General features: G+C 41.0%; 1 protein-coding gene across 1 annotated transcript in view; it reads right to left on the reverse strand.

The window, feature by feature from the left end:
• g (adaptor-related protein complex 3, delta 1 subunit-like garnet) overlaps window positions 1-26,941 on the reverse strand; it is a 468,686-nt gene that overhangs the window by 163,777 nt on the left and 277,968 nt on the right. Inside the window, exon 10 of the mRNA XM_071673747.1 lies at window positions 17,770-17,915. Coding sequence (XP_071529848.1) covers window positions 17,770-17,915 — 146 coding nt within the window. The remainder of the gene's footprint in view (window positions 1-17,769; window positions 17,916-26,941) is intronic.

Below are 26,941 nucleotides of genomic sequence, written 5' to 3' on the forward strand. Positions count from 1 at the left end.
TTTTTTTTTTTTTTTTTGCCAGGTCTCCCGCGTTTGCGAGGTAGCGCAAGGAAACAGACGAAAGAAATGGCCCAACCCACCCCTATACACATGTATATACATACGTCCACACACACAAATATACATACCTACACAGCTTTCCATGGTTTACCCCAGACGCTTCACATGCCCTGATTCAATCCACTGACAGCACGTCAGCCCCGGTATACCACATCGCTCCAATTCACTCTATTCCTTGCCCTCCTTTCACCCTCCTGTTCAGGCCCCGATCACACAAAATCTTTTTCACTCCATCTTTCCACCTCCAATTTGGTCTCCCTCTTCTCCTCGTTCCCTCCACCTCCAACACATATATCCTCTTGGTCAATCTTTCCTCACTCATTCTCTCCATGTGACCAAACCATTTCAAAACACCCTCTTCTGCTCTCTCAACCACACTCTTTTTATTTCCACACATCTCTCTTACCCTTACGTTACTTACTCGATCAAACCACCGCACACCACACATTGTCCTCAAACATCTCATTTCGAGCACATCCATCCTCCTGCGCACAACTCTATCCATAGTCCACGCCTCACAACCATACAACATTGTTGGAACCACTATTCCTTCAAACATACCCATTTTTGCTTTCCGAGATAATGTTCTCGACTTCCACACATTCTTCAAGGCTCCCAGAATTTTCGCCCCCTCCCCCACCCTATGATCCACATCCGCTTCCATGGTTCCATCCGCTGCCAGATCCACTCCCACATATCTAAAACACTTTACTTCCTCCAGTTTTTCTCCATTCAAACTCACCTCCCAATTGACTTGACCCTCAACCCTACTGTACCTAATAACCTTGCTCTTATTCACATTTACTCTTAACTTTCTTCTTTCACACACTTTACCAAACTCAGTCACCAGCTTCTGCAGTTTCTCACATGAATCAGCCACCAGCGCTGTATCATCAGCGAACAACAACTGACTCACTTCCCAAGCTCTCTCATCCCCAACAGACTTCATACTTGCCCCTCTTTCCAAAACTCTTGCATTCACCTCCCTAACAACCCCATCCATAAACAAATTAAACAACCATGGAGACATCACACACCCCTGCCGCAAACCTACATTCACTGAGAACCAATCACTTTCCTCTCTTCCTACACGTACACATGCCTTACATCCTCGATAAAAACTTTTCACTGCTTCTAACAACTTGCCTCCCACACCATATATTCTTAATACCTTCCACAGAGCATCTCTATCAACTCTATCATATGCCTTCTCCAGATCCATAAATGCTACATACAAATCCATTTGCTTTTCTAAGTATTTCTCACATACATTCTTCAAAGCAAACACTTGATCCACACATCCTCTACCACTTCTGAAACCACACTGCTCTTCCCCAATCTGATGCTCTGTACATGCCTTCACCCTCTCAATCAATACCCTCCCATATAATTTACCAGGAATACTCAACAAACTTATACCTCTGTAATTTGAGCACTCACTCTTATCCCCTTTGCCTTTGTACAATGGCACTATGCACGCATTCCGCCAATCCTCAGGCACCTCACCATGAGTCATACATACATTAAATAACCTTACCAACCAGTCAACAACACAGTCACCCCCTTTTTTAATAAATTCCACTGCAATACCATCCAAACCTGCTGCCTTGCCGGCTTTCATCTTCCGCAAAGCTTTTACTACCTCTTCTCTGCTTACCAAATCATTTTCCCTAACCCTCTCACTTTGCACACCACCTCGACCAAAACACCCTATATCTGCCACTCTATCATCAAACACATTGAACAAACCTTCAAAATACTCACTCCATCTCCTTCTCACATCACCACTACTTGTTATCACCTCCCCATTTGCGCCCTTCACTGAAGTTCCCATTTGCTCCCTTGTCTTACGCACTTTATTTACCTCCTTCCAGAACATCTTTTTATTCTCCCTAAAATTTAATGATACTCTCTCAACCCAACTCTCATTTGCCCTTTTTTTCACCTCTTGCACCTTTCTCTTGACCTCCTGTCTCTTTCTTTTATACATCTCCCACTCAATTGCATTTTTTCCTTGCAAAAATCGTCCAAATGCCTCTCTCTTCTCTTTCACTAATACTCTTACTTCTTCATCCCACCACTCACTACCCTTTCTAATCAACCCACCTCCCACTCTTCTCATGCCACAAGCATCTTTTGCGCAATCCATCACTGATTCCCTAAATACATCCCATTCCTCCCCCCTCCCCTTTCTTCCATTGTTCTCACCTTTTTCCATTCTGTACTCAGTCTCTCCTGGTACTTCCTCACACAAGTCTCCTTCCCAAGCTCACTTACTCTCACCACCCTCTTCACCCCAACATTCACTCTTCTTTTCTGAAAACCCATACAAATCTTCACCTTAGCCTCCACAAGATAATGATCAGACATCCCTCCAGTTGCACCTCTCAGCACATTAACATCCAAAAGTCTCTCTTTCGCGCGCCTGTCAATTAACACGTAATCCAATAACGCTCTCTGGCCATCTCTCCTACTTACATAAGTATACTTATGTATATCTCGCTTTTTAAACCAGGTATTCCTAATCACCAGTCCTTTTCAGCACATAAATCTACAAGCTCTTCACCATTTCCATTTACAACACTGAATACCCCATGTATACCAATTATTCCCTCAACTGCCACATTACTCACCTTTGCATTCAAATCACCCATCACTATAACCCGGTCTCGTGCATCAAAACCACTAACACACTCATTCAGCTGCTCCCAAAACACTTGCCTCTCATGATCTTTCTTCTCATGCCCAGGTGCATATGCACCAATAATCACTCATCTCTCTCCATCAACTTTCAGTTTCACCCATATTAATCGAGAATTTACTTTCTTACATTCTATCACATACTCCCACAACTCCTGTTTCAGGAGTACTGCTACTCCTTCCCTTGCTCTTGTCCTCTCACTAACCCCTGACTTTACTCCCAAGACATTCCCATACCACTCTTCCCCTTTACCCTTGAGCTTCGTTTCACTCAGAGCCAAAACATCCAGGTTCCTTTCCTCAAACATACTACCTATCTCTCCTTTTTTCACATCTTGGTTACATCCACACACATTTAGACACCCCAATCTGAGCCTTCGAGGAGGATTAGCACTCCCCGCGTGACTCCTTCTTCTGTTTCCTTTTTAGAAAGTTAAAAAAAAATACAAGGAGGGGAGGATTTCTGGCCCCCCGCTCCCATCCCCTCTAGTCGCTTTCTACGACACGCGAGGAATGCGTGGGAAGTATTCTTTCACCCCTATCCCCAGGGATAATATACATATATAATTACACATACACACACATACACACACACATGCACATATGCACACACACACACATACATATATATACATATGAAAAATGTAAGAAACAATTTAGAAAACTGAAACTTCTAGCTTGAAATGAAATGAAAAAATGAATGTCACATAATGGTTCAACCTCTGGCTATGGAAAAAGGAAATGTTTAATTTATTTACACAAACGTCAATAGTATTCTTTCTTAAACAAGAATCAAGAAAGAGTTTTCTGTTACAGAATTCATTTCTACACTCTGACAGAGTGATGTCTGAAAGACAAAGGCTTATGGTCTCATCGTCATGAGGCTAGTGAAGCAAGGTATGGTAAGCCTAAATACCTTTAGAGAGCAGTAGCACACCATGTGTACAGTCATCTACAAAGTATCCAGTCATGGCCCTCATAAACAATTGATACAGCTAATCATTTCATACATAATTAATCCGGAATCAATTTCTATGAAAGAGTCATGAGGTTACCCAGGACCTTTCAAAAGGCTCCTTCAGCCCAAGGTTGCATGACTTCCAGGGAAAAGTAGACTCCTTTGGGGTAGGAAGTTCTTTGAATAGACTGAACTACCAATATTACAGCCTCATCAAAGGTGGCTCTCCATTTGTGGCAGAATCTTCAGCAAGAGTCCAGTAACACTTTCAATATATGAGATCAGGGAGCTGGGAATACTCCCCTCCAGTTTTTATTTTTCAAAGGGATGGAATGGACAAGGAGGCCAAGTGAGGATTTTTCCCTCTTAGGCTCAGTCCTTTGTTCTAAATGCTAACTTGATAACATGGGAAATGGTGAATGTCCATGAAAAAAAGTATAAATAAATAGATAATATATTCATTTTCATCTTTTTATTATATTTTGTCACTGTTATATCTTTTTTTTTTTTTTTTTTGCTTTGTCGCTGTCTCACGCGTTTGCGAGGTAGCGCAAGGAAACAGACGAAAGAAATGGCCCAACCCACCCCCATACACATGTATATACATACGTCCACACACGCAAATATACATACCTACACAGCTTTCCATGGTTTACCCCAGACGCTTCACATGCCCTGATTCAATCCACTGACAGCACGTCAACCCTGGTATACCACATCGATCCAATTCACTCTATTCCTTGCCCGCCTTTCACCCTCCTGCATGTTCAGGCCCCGATCACACAAAATCTTGTTCACTCCATCTTTCCACCTCCAATTTGGTCTCCCACTTCTCCTCGTTCCCTCCACCTCCAACACATATATATCCTCTTGGTCAATCTTTCCTCACTCATTCTCTCCATGTGCCCAAACCATTTCAAAACACCCTCTTCTGCTCTCTCAACCACGCTCTTTTTATTTCCACACATCTCTCTTACCCTTACGTTACTTACTCGATCAAACCACCTCACACCACACATTGTCCTCAAACATCTCATTTCCAGCACATCCACCCTCCTGCGCACAACTCTCTCCATAGCCCACGCCTTGCAACCATACAACATTGTTGGAACCACTATTCCTTCAAACATACCCATTTTTGCTTTCCGAGATAATGTTCTCGACTTCCACACATTCTTCAAGGCTCCCAGGATTTTTGCCCCCCCCCACCCTATGATCCACTTCCGCTTCCATGGTTCCATCCGCTGCCAGATCCACTCCCACATATCTAAAACACTTTACTTCCTCCAGTTTTTCTCCATTCAAACTTACCTCCCAATTGACTTGACCCTCAACCCTACTGTACCTAATAACCTTGCTCTTATTCACATTTACTCTTAACTTTCTTCTTTCACACACTTTACCAAACTCAGTCACCAGCTTCTGCAGTTTCTCACATGAATCAGCCACCAGCGCTGTATCATCAGCGAACAACAACTGACTCACTTCCCAAGCTCTCTCATCCCCAACAGACTTCATACTTGCCCCTCTTTCCAAAACTCTTGCATTCACCTCCCTAACAACCCCATCCATAAACAAATTAAACAACCATGGAGACATCAAACACCCCTGCCGCAATCCTACATTCACTGAGAACCAATCACTTTCCTCTCTTCCTACACGTACACATGCCTTACATCCTCGATAAAAAACTGTTATATCTATCTATATTTATTATACTTTGTCGCTGTCTCCAACATTAGTGAAGTAGTACAAGGAAACAGAAAAAAAGAATGGCCCAACCCACACACGCACATATACATAACTATACATTTCAACGTATACATACATATACATACACAAACATATAAATATATACACATGTACATATTCATACTTGCTGCCATCATCCATTCCCGTTGCCACCCCGCTACACATGAAATGGGACCTCCCTTCCCCTGTGCAGGCACGAGGTAGCACAAGGAAATGACAACAAAGGCCACATTCGTTCATGCTCAGTCTCTAGCTGTCACGTGTAATGCACCGAAACCACAGCTCCCTTTCCACATCCAGGCCCCACAAAACTTTCCATGGGTTACGCGACGCTTCACATGCCCTGGTTCAATCCACTGACAGCACATCCACCCCAGTATACCACATTGTTCCAATTCACTCTATTCCTTGCACACCTTTCACCCTTATGTATGTTCAGGCCCCAATTGCTCAAAATCTTTTTCACTCCCACCCTTCCATCTCCAATTTGGTCTCCCACTTCTCCTCATTCCCTCCACCTCTGATACATATATCCTCTTTGTCAATCTTTCCTCACTCATTCTCTCCATGTGACCAAACCATTTCAATGCACCTTCTTCTGCTCTCTCAACCAAACTCTTGTTATTTCCTCACATCTCTCTTACCATTTCACTACTTACTCGATCAAACCACCTCACACCACATATTGTCCTCAAACATCTCATTTCCAACATATCCACCCTCCTCCACACAACCCTAACTATAGTCCATGCCTCACAACCATATAACATTGTTGGAACCATTATTACTTCAAACATACTCATTTTTGCTCTAAGAAATAACTTTCTTGCCTTCCACACATTCTTCAACGCTCCCAGAACCTTCACCCCCTTCCCCACCCTGTGAATCACTTCCACCTCCATGATTCCATCCGCTGCCAAATCCACTCCCAGATATCTAAAACACTTCACTTCTTCCAGTTTTTCTCCATTCAAACTTATCTCCCAATTATCTTGTCCCTCAACCAAGATGATCCTAATTACCTTGCTCTTATTCACATTTACTCTCAGTTTTCTTCTTTCACACACTTTACCAAACTCAGTTCGTTTTTCATGTGTGGTGGGGTGGTGATGGGAATGGATGAAGGCAGCAAGTATGAATATGTACATGTGTATATATGTATACATCTGTGTATGTATAAGTATGTATATGCTGAAATGTATGGGTATGTATATGAGCGTGTATGTATATTCATGTGTATGTGGGTGGGTTGGGCCATTCTTTCGTCTGTGTCCTTGCGTCCAAATCATTTTCCCTATATATATAATATATATAAATATATATATGAGCTTGGGAAGTGAGTTAGCTGTTGTTTGCTAATGATAATACAGCACTGGTGGCTGATTCGTGTGAGAAATTGCAGAAACTGGTGACTGAGTTTGGTAAAGTGTGTGAAGAAGAAAGCTGAGAGTAAATGTGAATAAGAGCACGGTAATTAGGTACAGTAGGGTTGAGGGACAAGTTAATTGGGAGGTAAGTTTGAATGGAGAAAAACTGGAGGAAGTGAAGTGTTTTAGTTATCTGGGAGTGGATCTGGCAGCGAATGGAACCACGGAAGCGGAAGTGAATCATAGGGTGGAGGAGGGGGCGAAAGTTCTGGGAGCGTTGAAGAATGTGTGGAAGTCGAGAACATTATCTCCGAAAGCAAAAATCGGTATGCTTGAAGTTATAGTGGTTCCAACAATGTTTGGATGGTATTACAGTGGAATTTATTAAAAAAGGGGGTGACTGTATTGTTGACTGGTTGGTAAGGTTATTTAATGTATGTATGACTCATGGTGAGGTGCCTGAGGATTGGCGGAATGCGTGCATAGTGCCATTGTACAAAGGCAAAGGGGATAAGAGTGAGTGCTCAAATTACAGAGGTATAAGTTTGTTGAGTATTCCTGGTAAATTATATGGGAGAGTATTGATTGAGAGGGTGAAGGCATGTACAGAGCATCAGATTGGGGAAGAGCAGTGTGGTTTCAGAAGTGGTAGAGGATGTGTGGATCAGGTGTTTGCTTTGAAGAATGTATGCGAGAAATACTTAGAAAAGCAAATGGATTTGTATGTAGCATTTATGGATCTGGAGAAGGCATATGATAGAGTTGATAGAGATGCTCTGTGGAAGGTATTAAGAATATATGGTGTGGGAGGCAAGTTGTTAGAAGCAGTGAAAAGTTTTTATCGAGGATGTAAGGCATGTGTACGTGTAGGAAGAGAGGAAAGTGATTGGTTCTCAGTGAATGTAGGTTTGCGGCAGGGGTGTGTGATGTCTCCATGGTTGTTTAATTTGTTTATGGATGGGGTTGTTAGGGAGGTAAATGCAAGAGTCTTGGAAAGAGGGGCAAGTATGAAGTCTGTTGGGGATGAGAGAGCTTGGGAAGTGAGTCAGTTGTTGTTCGCTGATGATACAGCACTGGTGGCGGATTCATGTGAGAAACTGCAGAAGCTGGTGACGGAGTTTGGTAAAGTGTGTGGAAGAAGAAAGTTAAGAGTAAATGTGAATAAGAGCAAGGTTATTAGGTACAGTAGGGTTGAGGGTCAAGTCAATTGGGAGGTGAGTTTGAATGGAGAAAAACTGGAGGAAGTGAAGTGTTTTAGATATCTGGGAGTGGATCTGTCAGCGGATGGAACCATGGAAGCGGAAGTGGATCATAGGGTGGGGGAGGGGGCGAAAATTTTGGGAGTCTTGAAAAATGTGTGGAAGTCGAGAACATTATCCCGGAAAGCAAAAATGGGTATGTTTGAAGGAATAGTAGTTCCAACAATGTTGTATGGTTGCGAGGCGTGGGCTATGGATAGAGTTGTGCGCAGGAGGATGGATGTGCTGGAAATGAGATGTTTGAGGACAATGTGTGGTGTGAGGTGGTTTGATCGAGTAAGTAACGTAAGGGTAAGAGAGATGTGTGGAAATAAAAAGAGCGTGGTTGAGAGAGCAGAAGAGGGTGTTTTGAAATGGTTTGGGCACATGGAGAGAATGAGTGAGGAAAGATTGACCAAGAGGATATATGTGTCGGAGGTGGAGGGAACGAGGAGAAGAGGGAGACCAAATTGGAGGTGGAAAGATGGAGTGAAAAGGATTTTGTGTGATCGGGGCCTGAACATGCAGGAGGGTGAAAGGAGGGCAAGGAATAGAGTGAATTGGAGCGATGTGGTATACAGGGGTTGACGTGCTGTCAGTGGATTGAATCAAGGCATGTGAAGCGTCCGGGGTAAACCATGGAAAGCTGTGTAGGTATGTATATTTGCGTGTGTGGACGTGTGTATGTACATGTGTATGGGGGGGGTTGGGCCATTTCTTTCGTCTGTTTCCTTGCGCTACCTCGCAAACGCGGGAGACCGAAAAAAAAAAAAAAAAAAAAAAAAAATGTTATATGGTTGCGAGGCGCAGGCTATAGATAGAGTTGTGCAGAGGAGGGTGGATGTGCTGGAAATGAGATGCTTGAGGACAATATGTGGTGAGAGGTGGTTTGATCGAGTGAGTAATAATAGGGTAAGAGAGATGTGTGGGAATAAAAAGAGTGTGGTTGAGAGAGCAGAAGATGGTGTTTTGAAATGGTTTGGTCACATGGAGAGAATGAGTGAGGAAAGATTGACCAAGAGGATATATGTGTCAGAGGTGGAGGGAACGAGGAGAAGTGGGAGAACAAATTGAAGGTGGAAGGATGGAGTGAAAAAGATTTTGAATGATCGGGGCCTGAACATGCAGGAGGGTGAAAGGCGTGCAAGGAATAGAGTGAATTGGAACAATGTGGTATACCGGGGTCAATGTGCTGTCAGTGGACTGAACCAGGGTGTGTGAAGCATCTGGGGTAAACCATGGAGAGTTCTGTGGGGCCTGGATGTGGAAAGGAAGCTGTGGTTTCAGTGCACTGTACATGACAGTTAGAGACTGAGTGTGAAAAAATGTGGCCTTTGTTGTCTTTTCCTAGCGCTACCTCATACACACATGCACAGGGAGGGGGTTGTTATTTCATGTGTGGTGGAGTGGCGATGGGAATGAATAAAGGCAGACAGTATGAATTATGTACATGTGTATATATGTAAATGTCTGTGTGTGTATATATATGTATACGTTGAGATGTATAGGTATGTATATTTGCGTGTGTGGACGTGTATGTTTATACATGTGTATGTGGGTGTGTTGGCCCATCCTTTCGTCTGTTTCCTTGCGCTACCTCACTAACGTGGGAGACAGCAACAAAGCAAAATAGATAAGTATAATTTTTTTTTTTTTTTTTTTTTGTCGCTGTCTCCCGCGTTTGCGAGGTAGCGCAAGGAAACAGACAAAAGAAATGGCCCAACCCATCCCCATACACATGTATATACATACGTCCACACACGCAAATATACATACCTACACAGCTTTCCATGGTTTACCCCAGACGCTTCACATGCCTTGATTCACTCCACTGACAGCACGTCAACCCCTGTATACCACATCGCTCCAATTCACTCTATTCCTTGCCCTCCTTTCACCCTCCTGCATGTTCAGGCCCCGATCACACAAAATCTTTTTCACTCCATCTTTCCACCTCCAATTTGGTCTCCCTCTTCTCCTCGTTCCCTCCACCTCCGACACATATATCCTCTTGGTCAATCTTTCCTCACTCATTCTCTCCATGTGCCCAAACTATTTCAAAACACTCTCTTCTGCTCTCTCAACACGCTCTTTTTATTTCCACACATCTCTCTTACCCTTACGTTACTTACTCGATCAAACCACCTCACACCACACATTGTCCTCAAACATCTCATTTCCAGCACATCCATCCTCCTGCGCACAACTCTATCCATAGCCCACATCTCGCAACCATACAACATTGTTGGAACCACTATTCCTTCAAACATACCCATTTTTGCTTTCCGAGATAATGTTCTCGACTTCCACACATTCTTCAAGGCTCCCAGGATTTTTGCCCCCTTCCCCACCCTATGATCCACTTCCGCTTCCATGGTTCCATCCGCTGCCAGATCCACTCCCAGATATCTAAAACACTTCACTTCCTCCAGTTTTTCTCCATTCAAACTCACCTCCCAACTGACTTGACCCTCAACCCTACTGTACCTAATAACCTTGCTCTTATTCACATTTACTCTTAACTTTCTTCTTCCACACACTTTACCAAACTCAGTCACCAGCTTCTGCAGTTTCTCACATGAATCAGCCACCAGCGCTGTATCATCAGCGAACAACAACTGACTCACTTCCCAAGCTCTCTCATCCCCAACAGACTTCATACTTGCCCCTCTTTCCAAAACTCTTGCATTCACCTCCCTAACAACCCCATCCATAAACAAATTAAACAACCATGGAGACATCACACACCCCTGCCGCAAACCTACATTCACTGAGAACCAATCACTTTCCTCTCTTCCTACACGTACACATGCCTAACATCCTCGATAAAAACTTTTCACTGCTTCTAACAACTTGCCTCCCACACCATATATTCTAAATACCTTCCACAGAGCATCTCTATCAACTCTATCATATGCCTTCTCCAGATCCATAAATGCTACATACAAATCCATTTGCTTTTCTAAGTATTTCTCACATACATTCTTCAAAGGAGGGCAAGGAATAGAGTGAATTGGAGCGATGTGGTATACAGGGGTTGACGTGCTGTCAGTGGAGTGAATCAAGGCATGTGAAGCGTCTGGGGTAAACCATGGAAAGCTGTGTAGGTATGTATATTTGCGTGTGTGGACGTGTGTATGTACATGTGTATGGGGGGGGGGGCCATTTCTTTCGTCTGTTTCCTTGCGCTACCTCGCAAACACGGGAGACAGCGACAAAGTATAAAAAAAAAAAAAAAAAAAAAAATGACTCATGGTGAGGTGCCTGAGGATTGGCGGAATGCTTGCATAGTGCCATTGTACAAAGGCAAAGGGGATAAGAGTGAGTGCTCAAATTACAGAGGTATAAGTTTGTTGAGTATTCCTGGTAAATTATATGGGAGGGTATTGATTGAGAGGGTGAAGGCATGTACAGAGCATCAGATTGGGGAAGAGCAGTGTGGTTTCAGAAGTGGTAGAGGATGTGTGGATCAGGTGTTTGCTTTGAAGAATGTATGTGAGAAATACTTAGAAAAGCAAATGGATTTGTATGTAGCATTTATGATCTGGAGAAGGCATATGATAGAGTTGATAGAGATGCTCTGTGGAAGGTATTAAGAATATATGGTGTGGGAGGAAAGTTGTTAGAAGCAGTGAAAAGTTTTTATCGAGGATGTAAGGCATGTGTACGTGTAGGAAGAGAGGAAAGTGATTGGTTCTCAGTGAATGTAGGTTTGCGGCAGGGGTGTGTGATGTCTCCATGGTTGTTTAATTTGTTTATGGATGGGGTTGCTAGGGAGGTGAATGCAAGAGTTTTGGAAAGAGGGGCAAGTATGAAGTCTGTTGGGGATGAGAGAGCTTGGGAAGTGAGTCAGTTGTTGTTCGCTGATGATACAGCGCTGGTGGCTGATTCATGTGAGAAACTGCAGAAGCTGGTGACTGAGTTTGGTAAAGTGTGTAAAAGAAGAAAGTTAAGAGTAAATGTGAATAAGAGCAAGGTTATTAGGTACATTAGGGTTGAGGGTCAAGTCAATTGGGAGGTGAGTTTGAATGGAGAAAAACTGGAGGAAGTAAAGTGTTTTAGATATCTGGGAGTGGATCTGACAGCGGATGGAACCATGGAAGCGGAAGTGGATCATAGGATGGGGGAGGGGGCGAAAATTCTGGGAGCCTTGAAGAATGTGTGGAAGTCGAGAACATTATCTCGGAAAGCAAAAATGGGTATGTTTGAAGGAATAGTGGTTCCAACAATGTTGTATGGTTGCGAGGCGTGGGCTATGGATAGAGTGGTGCGCAGGAGGATGGATGTGCTGGAAATGAGATGTTTGAGGACAATATGTGGTGTGAGGTGGTTTGATCGAGTAAGTAACGTAAGGGTAAGAGAGATGTGTGGAAATAAAAAGAGCGTGGTTGAGAGAGCAGAAGAGGGTGTTTTGAAATGGTTTGGGCACATGGAGAGAATGAGTGAGGAAAGATTGACCAAGAGGATATATGTGTCGGAGGTGGAGGGAACGAGGAGAAGAGGGAGACCAAATTGGAGGTGGAAAGATGGAGTGAAAAAGATTTTGTGTGATCGGGGCCTGAACATGCAGGAGGGTGAAAGGAGGGCAAGGAATAGAGTGAATTGGAGCGATGTGGTATACCGGGGTTGACGTGCTGTCAGTGGATTGAATCAGGGCATGTGAAGCGTCTGGGGTAAACCATGGAAAGCTGTGTAGGTATGTATATTTGCGTGTGTGGACGTATGTATATACATGTGTATGGGGGTGGGTTGGGCCATTTCTTTCGTCTGTTTCCTTGCGCTACCTCGCAAATGCGGGAGACAGCGACAAAGCAAAAAAAAAGAAAAAAAAAAAATGATGTACAATGCATGACCTCGTCAGGTTAGGGTTAGGCAAGAAGGTTCCATAATAAATGCAATCAGCAGAGACAACCGCCAGGTCATTAAAGTGTCAGATGACCAGGGATATGTGTCAGGCAACTACAGCAAGGGTTGGGTGATGACAATTCTTTTAATCATATTATCATCTGGTGCTGAGATTGCTCCTAAAGTTGTTTTCAATTGTGCTAGATTCTATATTTCTATTTACAACTGAATGACAAGTCTTGCACGTGCAAGAATAGAGTACTGAATTCTTGCCCAACATAAACGGTAAACTGATGCTCCTTTACTCTTAAATTCAGTTCGCTTCCAATTTGGCTAAAGTAAACTTTATTGCAGTAATAGCATGGTATCTGCTAAACACAATCATTTGAATTTTCAGTCAAGCTCTTCAATAAGCAAGTTCCTCACTGTAATGCAGTTTCAAATGCATTTAAGTAGTTTGGGCAGCTTAAGGAAGTTGTTGTGATACATTAGTGATAAAGAGTTTGTAGTTGACTTGAAAAGTATTTTTCTGGTACAATACATAGATTTGTCAAAGATCATTATGGGGTACTTTAAGGATGATGCAGTTTCATAAATTATGTTATTTCATCATCAAGAAATTCTACAAATTTATTACACACAAAGACATCACTGATTTTCTCCCTTTACTCAACAGCCCAGTTACTTCAATAATGATGATTTGCAAACAAGAAAATGCAAGAACCCTGCTTTACTTGAATGCCATGGTGCACAGACATATGAACCAGTTCAAGTTCAGCATTTTCAGAAAACATGCAAATGTCTGCTCATGTACACACTTCTCTTCTCAGTGCACCAGGGTAAAATAAAACAATATATGTTCACTTCAGTGTTACTTTGTGATTCTATACATCATAAGTGAGAACAATTCTTGAACATAGAGATAAAGTATAGCTGTATGCCTACAATGTGTCAAAGAAGATCAATTGCACCAGCAGTCAAATCATAGAGAACATGGAACCAAAGCTTAACGTGTTTCTACTTACTGCACAGTACTTCTACTCAAAAGCAATAATCTAAGTATTTTCCAACCAAATATTTATAGTGAAAATATATCTGTACTGAACTCTATGTTTCTTGGCATCTTATTCATATTTTTGAGTAAAATTAAGGTTGAGAAATATCCTAGAGTATAACCTGCCTTATAACATGGTATCCTACATTAAAATGGGCTCCAATTTCACATTTTTTGGCTAAGTTGCACTTTCCATGAATGAATCTCCTATGTAAAGTGGTGGATCTCAGAACTGCAAAATTACATAATACCAAGGTATTATCATCATCACAAAACCTCACTTAATTGTTTCTTCTCTTTTCTCCCTCTATGTGTCAATTCTTCTAAACTCAGTTCTTCTAAACTCAGAATATTTACAGTTCTGCTGTGAATCATGCACTGTATAGCATTCTTCCTCCTTGTCTTCTGTTTATGTCCTAGTATTGGTAACTTCACATCTAATTTTTAGTGTATTCCTTATGACTATCCTAATATTACTGAGCTATAATTTGACTAGCAAGTTCTGAGGCCAGTCCCTGAGATTTGTAAGTGAAGTATCTTAATTATCACAAAGCACTGACTATCATGATCACAATGCTACCACTGGTGTTACCCAGTAAGCTATGAAGGGAAACAGTGGTTGGATTTTGCTAATTCTGTGTTACTCTAAAACATCTACTCTCTATACATAAAATCTTTTTCCTTGCACAGCTTTCCTTTCAAATCAACACAAGTTTTGCCCTCTGAATACAAGGTTACCCACCCACTCTATATTACAAGAATATGACAAAGGAGCTGGAAAAGAGCATACGTTTCATAAGTAACTACGTGCATGATGCATTTTACTTACAGTTAATGATGTACATGAGATGGGGTTTACATTTAAGGAATAGAATTATGACACAGAATCTAGTGTATATTTCAGGAAAAAAATGATAATTCATAACTTACCCTGTAAAATTTGTGTTTGCTTTTTATTTACATCAACAAATAATAAAAGAAGAGCCTCTAAAAACTTCAAATAATGTACTACAAGAGAAAAGTCATGATTATTATATTTATTTTGCTTTGTCGCTGTCTCCTGCGTTTGCGAGGTAGCGCAAGGAAACAGACGAAAGAAATGGCCCAACCCACCCCCATACACATGTATATACACACACGTCCACACATGCAAATATACATACCTATACATCTCAATGTACACATATATATACACACACAGACACATATATATATATACCCATGCACACAATTCACACTGCCTTTATTCACTCCTATCACCACCTAACCACACATGGAATACCATCCCCCTCCCCCCTCATGTGTGCGGGGTAGCACTAGGAAAAGACAACAAAGGCCTCATTCGTTCACACTCAGTCTCTAGCTGTCATGCAATAATGCCCGAAACCACAGCTCCCTTTGCACATCCAGGCCCCACACAGCTTTCCATGGTTTACCCCAGACGCTTCACATGCCCTGATTCAATCCACTGACAGCACGTCAACCCCGGTATACCACATTGATCCAATTCACTCTATTCCTTGCCCGCCTTTCACCCTACTGCATGTTCAGGCCCCGATCACTCAAAATCTTTTTCACTCCATCTTTCCATCACCAATTAGGTCTTCTCCTCGTTCCCTCCACCTCCGACACATATATCCTCTTGGTCAATCTTTCCTCACTCATCCTCTCCATGTGCCCAAACCATTTCAAAACACCCTCTTCTGCTCTCTCAACCACGCTCTTTTTATTTCCACACATCTCTCTTACCCTTACATTACTTACTCGATCAAACCACCTCACACCACACATTGTCCTCAAACATCTCATTTCCAGCACATCCATCCTCCTGCGCACAACTCTATCCATAGCCCACGCCTCGCAACCATACAACATTGTTGGAACCACTATTCCTTCAAACATACCCATTTTTGCTTTCCGAGATAATGTTCTCGACTTCCACACATTCTTCAAGGCTCCCAGAATTTTCGCCCCCTCCCCCACCCTATGATTCACTTCCGCTTCCATGGTTCCATACGCTGCCAGATCCACTCCCAGATATCTAAAACACTTTAATTCCTCCAGTTTTTCTCCATTCAAACTTACCTCCCAGTTGACTTGACCCTCAACCCTACTGTACCTAATAACCTTGCTCTTATTCACATTTACTCTTAACTTTCTTCTTTCACACACTTTACCAAACTCAGTCACCAGCTTCTGCAGTTTCTCACATGAATCAGCCACCAGCGCTGTATCATCAGCGAACAACAACTGACTCACTTCCCAAGCTCTCTCATCCACAACAGACTTCATTCTTGCCCCTCTTTCCAAAACTCTTGCATTCACCTCCCTAACAACCCCATCCATAAACATATTAAACAACCATGGAGACATCACACACCCCTGCCGCAAACCTACATTCACTGAGAACCAATCACTTTCCTCTCTTCCTACACGTACACATGCCTTACATCCTCGATAAAAACTTTTCACTGCTTCTAACAACTTGCCACCCACACCATATATTCTTAATACCTTCCACAGAGCATCTCTATCAACTCTATCATATGCCTTCTCCAGATCCATAAATGCTACATATAAATCCATTTGCTTTTCTAAGTATTTCTCACATACATTCTTCAAAGCAAACACCTGATCCACACATCCTCTACCACTTCTGAAACCACACTGCTCTTCCCAATCTGATGCTCTGTACATGCCTTCACCCTCTCAATCAATACCCTCCCATATAATTTACCAGGAATACTCAACAAACTTATACCTCTGTAATTTGAGCACTCACTCTTATCCCCTTTGCCTTTGTACAATGGCACTATGCACATATTCCGCCAATTCTCAGGCACCTCACCATGAGTCATACATACATTAAATAACCTTACCAACCAGTCAACAATACAGTCACCCCCTTTTTTAATAAATTCCACTGCAATACCATCTAAACCTGCTGCCTTGCTGGCTTTCATCTTTCCCAAAGCTTTTATTACCTCTTCTCTGTTTACCAAATCATTTTCCCCAACTCTCTCACTTTGCACACCACCTCGACCAAGACACCCTATATCTGCCACTCTATCATCAAACACATTCAACAAACCTTCAAAATACTCACTCCATCTCCTTCTCACATCACCACTACTTGTTATCACCTCCCCATTTGCGCCCTTCACTGAAGTTCCCATTTGCTCCCTTGTCTTACGCACTTTATTTACCTCCTTCCAGAACATCTTTTTATTCTCCCTAAAATTTAATGATACTCTCTCACCCCAACTCTCATTTGCCCTCTTTTTCACCTCTTGCACCTTTCTCTTGACCTCCTGTCTCTTTCTTTTCTACATCTCCCACTCAACTGCATTTTTTCCCTGCAAAAATCGTCCAAATGCCTCTCTCTTCTCTTTCACTAATAATCTTACTTCTTCATCCCACCACTCACTACCCTTTCTCATCAACCCACCTCCCACGCTTCTCATGCAACAAGCATCTTTTGCGCAATCCATCACTGATTCCCTAAATACATCCCATTCCTCCCCCACTCCCCTTACTTCCATTGTTCTCACCTTTTTCCATTCTGTACTCAGTCTCTCCTGGTACTTCCTCACACACGTCTCCTTCCCAAGCTCACTTACTCTCACAACCCTCTTCATGAGCAAATTGTAATTTTTTCATTTAGAAAACAAACACTGAACCATAATCTGAAAGAAACTAATGAGCCAGTCCTTTGAATACAACAATGTAGACCCATTCCCATTAATGCAAAAGCTGAAGGCAAAGTGTGTCTAAACTAAATTCATCAAAACTTACCATCCCATACAGGAGGTCAAGGGCTCTAAGTCGTATAGATTCATCTTTGTCATCAAGGCACTGGAGGACCAGATCCTTGTGTGCTTGAACAGACTTGGGATGAGTCTTCAGAATCTTAGACATCGCTAGAAGACCCAGGTATTTCACTGTGTGATGTATGATAACACAGGTAAGTAACTAGATAAAAAATTACAAAATTAATGTTTGACATTTTTAATGACATCAATCCATTTATGGAACTTAGGGTTATGAAATAAATTCTTTGTAAACCTCAAGATTGTACCCAAGACATAATGATTTTTACTAATTCTATAAATAATCCATATGTACTCCAGTTAACATTCTACAAACTCTAGCAACAACCAAAAGATAAAACCAAAATAATAGCAAATTTTAAATCCCACTATTCAAAATATTCATGTACATCAATTTCATGCACAGATTCTACAGTAATGTATAATTTTTCTCACTTCTTAATCCTGCTCTTTATTGCTTTTTGTATGGAAACTTGAGGTATATCTTAAAAAATGAATTTCATAAGGCTTTATCTGGAAGAAAGTTCAACAATATATCCAACAGGATGGTTCTGATGTACATGGTCTACCCAATACACTTGCCAACAATGATAAGAATGACACATCATATAGTCTCTCATATATATGAAAAACTGGCACAGACAGTATGTGTGCAGGGCTGGGTTATCTGTCTGCAGACTAAGTACATCACCTTCGCATATATTGGTGGGGAGTGTATGTCCCACTATAGTAAGTACATAAAGGTAAATGGGATGGTATTAATATTCCACTGCAAAGCCACTGCCACTTAATAAGGTGGTTTCCTCATCAATAATTTGGAACACTGCATAAGTATACAAAATGTTCCCTATTCAGAGGAGAGAGGGTGATGGAGCAAGAACCCCCTTACCCCCTTGAGCTACACAATATACAATACAAATACAAAAGAATTCAAACAGCAGCAATCCACTGGATCCTTTTGGGAGCTCTCTGTGGTGTAGAAGAACAGAAACTTAAAGTCCAGTGTAATAAGAGAAGAAAAGTAAATAGATGGTACAAAGAGAAATACCTCAGAACTTTTTAGGTCCCTCAAGAGGGACAAATAATGTCAGTCATGGACTTTAACTGAAATATTTATAGACTATGCATAAACATATCCATGATGCTGCTTTTGTTTAACTGAGTATATCATTCCATGTGTTAACAATCCTGTTAAAAAGTACTCTGACTCATTCACAATAAATAATTTACCCCCAGTTTGTATTCATAATATTTCTACAAGTGAATCAGAAAATTCTAGCCTTACCTGTTATATTCAGAATATCAAAGACCTTTAAGCAATCATAAATCTGTATACAACTATGTGTATTGAAAGAGAATATTGTATACTACTGAAATAAAGAAAAACATACTAATGAACACCAGGCTATCTTATGTTCTAACACCCAGCATCTCAGACCAAGGTTGAGAACTACCAAACTATACTATTACATTCTAAACTCAATCAGATAGGTTTCCCTTACTGGACTAAATTCATCATGTAGCTGACTTTCATATATTTTTTTTATATCCTAAATATAGAAGCTAAATTCCAACACAAGGAAGTCAATCTCAAAGAGGAAATAAAAACCCAAAACTTGAGAATCAGAAATTATACTAAAAGTTTTCTGTGCTTTCACTGATGCAAAATCTTTAATAATATTGGAAAGCAGGACAAAATCTGAGAAGGGACATAAATATCTACATGAAAAATAATAAAGTAGGGCAAAAAATATATCACATTAGCTGAATTTTCTATAATCATCAAAACCAAATTATTGAATACTATAAATTCTAGTAAAAATCCTTTTTCATCCTTTCTGTACACAATTTTTTTCTAAGTATGAAAAAATCTTTTCTTCTCTTTTAATTGTAAACAGATACACAAAAAATATAATAATCATGTTTTCCTATGAATCCAGTCTTAAAAATTCCTATTTCAGGATAAACATATTGCTTGACAAATCTGCCAAATCTGTACTGCACAAAATAAAATCAATATTCTTTTCATTTACAAGACTGGACAAAAAAAAAAAAAATAAAAAGCTATCAATACCATTGTTTTCTCTTATGAATTAATAGTTAAGCATTCCTACATTAAGTGTAACAAATTACAGTATTCACTGGGTTGGATAATCCTGAGTAAGATGGCAGGAGGATGTTGCTGGGCACTAAGGTCAGTGAGCTCCAAGATTTGAGCAAAGATAACTTACCTATCATAGCATGGGACTCCATGAAGCACAGTACCTAAAGGCATGGTCTCACCCACCTCTGCCTAAGGTCAGCATTGAATCCTTTATTTTCATCCACATTCAGTTTCTCTGAATGTTGTAACTCCTCAGAAATCTAACTTAGCTTACCCTACGCTTATGGATAAGCATAACATCCCCTAACACTTTATGGTGTGCCTTCTCTATTCTAATATATTACGTTTCCTGTTTTTTCAACAATTTCTCATTCCAGTCATGAAGTCTTCACTCCTTCCTCTTTATCAAGCATCTTGTTGTCTAGACTTTATATGGAATAAATAAGTAATTTCCCTACTGTATACTGAGTCTCAAAGGTGTCTAAAAGAGCAATTATCCAGTGTGGATAAAAAGAGATGAGGATTTATCCTGTTCAGCAAACTTGTTCAAAATTCAACTTTCCCATTATTCTCTATCTTCTTGAATGATTTTTCATAGTTTTGGACATGAAGATTTCAATATTCAATATCATTTTGTCTCAGATGAGGGGAAATGTTGTCTCGTGGGTCTTGAATTCAAGTAACTTTAACTTACTTGAAAAACATAATTCCATCTTAAAATACACAAAAAGCTATTGAAAGTTCCCTTAACAAGGAAATGTCTCATTTTTGATAAAGGATATATTCTCATGAGTATATCAATGCTTTAAAAATCATGAACAGCATAATGTGGGTCAAATTTGGAAGTTACATAAAAAAAAAGCTAAAACTTAAGAATTGGTTTAGCTCTAAAACTGTACTTTTAGAATTACATGCATAATATACACTTCAAAAATAAGAAAATCTATATTAACAGGAGAAAAAAAACATTAAAGCAACAAACAGCTCACATAAGTACCCATGACCTAAAGTTATCAATAACTCTAAACTTAAGGGCCATGGACCATCTTATCTTCGCTGTTACCACTTCCCCACTGCCCCCTTCACCAATATTCCTAATTGTTCTCTTGTTCTCACCCTATCCAAAACATTTTCTTATTCTCCCTGAAGTTTGCTGACACTGTACCAAGCACCCATCACTCAGAAGGCTGAACAGATCTCTGCCTTCACCACACTAGATGGCCTGTTCCATTACGTAAGAATCCCAATAAGGATAAAGAATGCTCCAGCCACTTTCTGAAGCCTGGTCAAAAATCATACCCAGACTGGGGAGCATTCAGGCTTATCTGGATGACTTGATAGTTGTAACAGATACTTACTGACTAAAAGAAGTTGGACTGACAATAAATCTTCCAAATAGTGAGTAACACCACTCCAAGAACCTCAAAGATTGATGCCATCATTAAGATTCCTGTACCCCATGGATATTCCTGTGCCCAAAAACTCTAAAGCTGTTAGAAGATTCTTGAACATGACCAGCTTCTATTACAGGTTCTGTCCTAACTGCCTTTATGGTAACTCCTTTAACAAACCCTGTCAGTCCTAAGAAAAACACAGTCAACAATCCTCATACCATATCAAGGCTCTTCTATACAGTACTGCATGCACCAGACTTCTCCATATCCATCATCTTCCTCAGTGATACCAGTGAATTAGGGACTGGAGCTGTCATCCCTTAAAAGCATCCAAACAAACACCTACACTCTACAACACATTTGTTATCACTCTAGCACACTCATACCCCACTAGCATCACCATTCTACAATTGAATAGGAAACTCTGGCTATATGTTGGCTCTAGAAAAGTTCAGATTCTTTCAAGAAGACACCTTCCATCCTATAAAAGTAAAAGGTGACCAAAACCCCCAACTTTTCCTCGTAGGATGCACAAAACAAATCAACAATGTGGTAGGCTCTGGCCATCCAGCCATATAATTTACACCCCTCTCATAAAAGAACAAGGAAATGTTCTTGCTTATGCCATGTTTACAAGTCCAATGTGAAGATGAGGATCTATGTTGCTCCTCCAATTGTAGGGGAAGAAAGTGTTACAAATCTATGAATTTGTAATTTTTTATAATAATCTATACAATAATGTTTAATGTTTATGGTTAGGTATTCTGTTAATGTATTTGTAGTGACTGTTGAAACACTGCCTCAAAATCGTCAATCAGTGAATGGTGTTGGGTTCAACTGACCCTTATGTAACCTAACTATTAGGGTGGTTTTGGAGTGGCTTGAATCTTGCATTTCTGACTTTGATTTGTCTTTAGTCAACAAGTCTAATAATGATTTGAATCACTAACTCAGACACAGATCTACAGTTGACTTGGTCGTCTTTCCTTGGTTAAGTCTGGTATTTTGGGTACAATACTATCACATTCTTTTGTTTCTCTTGTCACAATGTGTACTCTGTTTGTGCTTTATATAAGAAGCCTTTAGTTACCTATGCTTTCTTTTGATTATACATCTGATAAAGATTGTCTCACCACATTTCTCTCCCATGTCTCACACACCACATCTGTGATGCTAATATCAAAAACTTATAAATGCTACTTATAACAAACACCTGGAATTCAATGTCTTACAAGAACTCTGACTAAATGTCATTCAAGAAATATATGTGTTCAAAAATAAAAGGGAAGATTCAAAAAGATTTTACGCAATAAGGGCCTCAACATGCAGGAGGGTGAAAGGCATGCATGGCATGTAGTGAATTGGAACAATTCGGTATATGAGAGTGAACATGCTGTCAGTGGACTGAACCAGGGCATGTGAAGTGTTGAAGGTAAACCATGGAAAGGTCTGTGCAGCCCAGTTGTGGATAGGAAGCTGCTGTTTTGGTGCATTACACATAACAGCAAGGGAAAGTATGTGAGCAGATTTGCCTACCTTCATCTGTTTCTGGTGCTGCCTTGCTAATGTGGGAAATGGCAATCAAGTATGATGTATGTACCCTAGACCAAGACAAGTAACCAATTCATCAACCAAGACCTAGAAGTGAATGAGCAGTTGGATTGACTGTGAACCATGTGTCACAACTGAGATTCAAACTTATGCACAAGATCACAGGCAACAATACTAACACCATTGGGTTCCGGGCATATTCCAGAGTTAGTCTTATGAACATTACTATTAAGTGTTTGATCATGTCCTCATATAAATATATATATATATATATATATATATATATATATATATATATATATATATATATATATATATATATATTCCCTGGGGATAGGGGAGAAAGAATACTTCCCACGTATTCCCTGCGTGTCGTAGAAGGCGACTAAAAGGGAAGGGAGCGGGGGGCTGGAAATCCTCCCCTCTCGTTTTTTTTTTTTTTAATTTTCCAAAAGAAGGAACAGAAAAGAGGTCCAGGTGAGGATATTCCCTCAAAGGCCCAGTCCTCTGTTCTTAACGCTACCTCGCTATCGCGGGAAATAGCGAATAGTATGAAAAAAAAAAAAAATGAAATATATATATATATATATATATATATATATATATTTTCTTTTTTTTGCCGGTCTCCCGCGTTTGCGAGGTAGCGCAAGGAAACAGACGAAAGAAATGGCCCAACCCACCCCCATACACATGTATATACATACGTCCACACACGCAAATATACATACCTACACAGCTTTCCATGGTTTACCCCAGACGCTTCACATGCCCTGATTCAATCCACTGACAGCACGTCAACCCCGGTATACCACATCGATCCAATTCACTCTATTCCTTGCCCTCCTTTCACCCTCCTGCATGTTCAGGCCCCCATCACACAAAATCTTTTTCACCCCATCTTTCCACCTCCAATTTGGTCTCCCACTTCTCCTCGTTCCCTCCACCTTTGACAAATATATCCCCTTGGTCAATCTTTCCTCATTCATTCTCTCCATGTGCCCAAACCACTTCAAAACACCCTCTTCTGCTCTCTCAACCACGCTCTTTTTATTTCCACATATCTCTCTTACCCTTACGCTACTTACTCGATCAAACCACCTCACACCACACATTGTCCTCAAACATCTCATTTCCAGCACATCCATCCTCCTGCGCACAACTCTATCCATAGCCCACGCCTCGCAACCATACAACATTGTTGGAACCACTATTCCTCCAAACATACCCATTTTTGCTTTCCGAGATAATGTTCTCGACTTCCACACATTCTTCAAGGCTCCCAGAATTTTCGCCCCCTCCCCCACCCTATGATCCACTTCCGCTTCCATGGTTCCATCCGCTGCCAGATCCACTCCCAGACATCTAAAACACTTTACTTCCTCCAGTTTTTCTCCATTCAAACTTACCTCCCAATTCACTTGACCCTCAACCCTACTGTACCTAATAACCTTGCTCTTATTCACATTTACTCTTAACTTTCTTCTTTCACACACTTTACCAAACTCAGTCACCAGCTTCTGCAGTTTCTCACATGAATCAGCCACCAGCGCTGTATCATCAGCGAACAACAACTGACTCACTTCCCAAGCTCTCTCATCCCCAACAGACTTTATACTTGCCCCTCTTTCCAAAACTCTTGCATTCACCTCCCTAACAACCCCATCCATAAACAAATTAAACAACCATGGAGACATCACACACCCCTGCCGCAAACCTACATTCACTGAGAACCAATCACTAGCCTCTCTTCCTACACGTACACATGCCTTACATCCTCGATAAAAACTTTTCACTGCTTCTAACAACATGCCTCCCACACCATATATTCATATATATATATATATATATATATATATATATTATTTTTTATTATTTTTATTATACTTTGTCGCTGTCTCCCGCGTTTGCGAGGTAGCGCAAGGAAACAGACGAAAGAAATGGCCCAACCCCCCCCCCATACACATGTATATACATACGTCCACACACGCAAATATTCATACCTACACAGCTTTCCATGGTTTACCCCAGACGCTTCACATGCCCCGATTCAATCCACTGACAGCACGTCAACCCCGGTATACCACATCGCTCCAATTCACTCTATTCCTTGCCCTCCTTTCACCCTCCTGCATGTTCAGGCCCCGATCACACAAAATCCTTTTCACTCCATCCTTCCACCTCCAATTTGGTCTCCCTCTTCTCCTTGTTCCCTCCACCTCCGACACATATATCTTCTTGGTCAATCTCTCCTCACTCATCCTCTCCATGTGCCCAAACCACTTCAAAACACCCTCTTCTGCTCTCTCAACCACGCTCTTTTTATTACCACACATCTCTCTTACCCTTACGTTACTCACTCGATCAAACCACCTCACACCACACATTGTCCTCAAACATCTCATTTCCAGCACATCCATCCTCCTGCGCACAACTCTATCCATAGCCCACGCCTCGCAACCATACAACATTGTTGGAACTACTATTCCTTCAAACATACCCATTTTTGCTTTCCGAGATAATGTTCTCGACTTCCACACATTCTTCAAGGCCCCCAGGATTTTCGCCCCCTCCCCCACTCTATGATCAACTTCCGCTTCCATGGTTCCATCCGCTGCCAGATCCACTCCCAGATATCTAAAACACTTCACTTCCTCCAGTTTTTCTCCATTCAAACTCACCTCCCAATTGACTTGACCCTCAACCCTACTGTACCTAATAACCTTGCTCTTATTCATATTTACTCTTAACTTTCTTCTTCCACACACTTTTCCAAACTCAGTCACCAGCTTCTGCAGTTTCTCACATGAATCAGCCACCAGCGCTGTATCATCAGCGAACAACAACTGACTCACTTCCCAACCTCTCTCATCCCCAACAGACTTCATACTTGCCCCTCTTTCCAAAACTCTTGCATTTACCTCCCTAACAACCCCATCCATAAACAAATTAAACAACCATGGAGACATCACACACCGCTGCCGCAAACCTACATTCACTGAGAACCAATCACTTTCCTCTCTTCCTACACGTACACATGCCTTACATCCTCGATAAAAACTTTTCACTGCTTCTAACAACTTTCCTCCCACACCATATCTTCTTAATACCTTCCACAGAGCATCTCCATCAACTCTATCATATGCCTTCTCCAGATCCATAAATGCTACATACAAATCCATTTGCTTTTCTAAGTATTTCTCACATACATTCTTCAAAGCAAACACCTGATCCACACATCCTCTACCACTTCTGAAACCACACTGCTCTTCCCCAATCTGATGCTCTGTACATGCCTTCACCCTCTCAATCAATACCCTCCCATATAATTTACCAGGAATACTCAACAAACTTATACCTCTGTAATTTGAGCACTCACTCTTATCCCCTTTGCCTTTGTACAATGGCACTATGCACGCATTCCGCCAATCCTCAGGCACCTCACCATGAGTCATACATACATTAAATAACCTTACCAACCAGTCAACAATACAGTCACCCCCTTTTTTAATAAATTCCACTGCAATACCATCCAAACCTGCTGCCTTGCCGGCTTTCATCTTCCGCAAGGCTTTCACTACCTCTTCTCTGTTTACCAAATCATATATATATATATATATATATATATATATATATATATATATATATATATATATATATATATATCACCACTACTTGTTATCACCTCCCCATTTACGCCCTTCACTGAAGTTCCCATTTGCTCCCTTGTCTTACGCACCCTATTTACCTCCTTCCAGAACATCTTTTTATTCTCCCTAAAATTTACTGATAGTCTCTCACCCCAACTCTCATTTGCCCTTTTTTTCACCTCTTGCACCTTTCTCTTGACCTCCTGTCTCTTTCTTTTATACTTCTCCCACTCAATTGCATTTTTTCCCTGCAAAAATCGTCCAAATGCCTCTCTCTTCTCTTTCACTAATACTCTTACTTCTTCATCCCACCACTCACTACCCTTTCTAAACAGCCCACCTCCCACTCTTCTCATGCCACAAGCATCTTTTGCGCAATCCATCACTGATTCCCTAAATACATCCCATTCCTCCCCCACTCCCCTTACTTCCATTGTTCTC

This window comes from Panulirus ornatus, chromosome 19 (assembly GCF_036320965.1).
Source record: "Panulirus ornatus isolate Po-2019 chromosome 19, ASM3632096v1, whole genome shotgun sequence".
In the NCBI taxonomy this organism is placed as follows: Eukaryota; Metazoa; Arthropoda; class Malacostraca; order Decapoda; family Palinuridae; genus Panulirus; species Panulirus ornatus.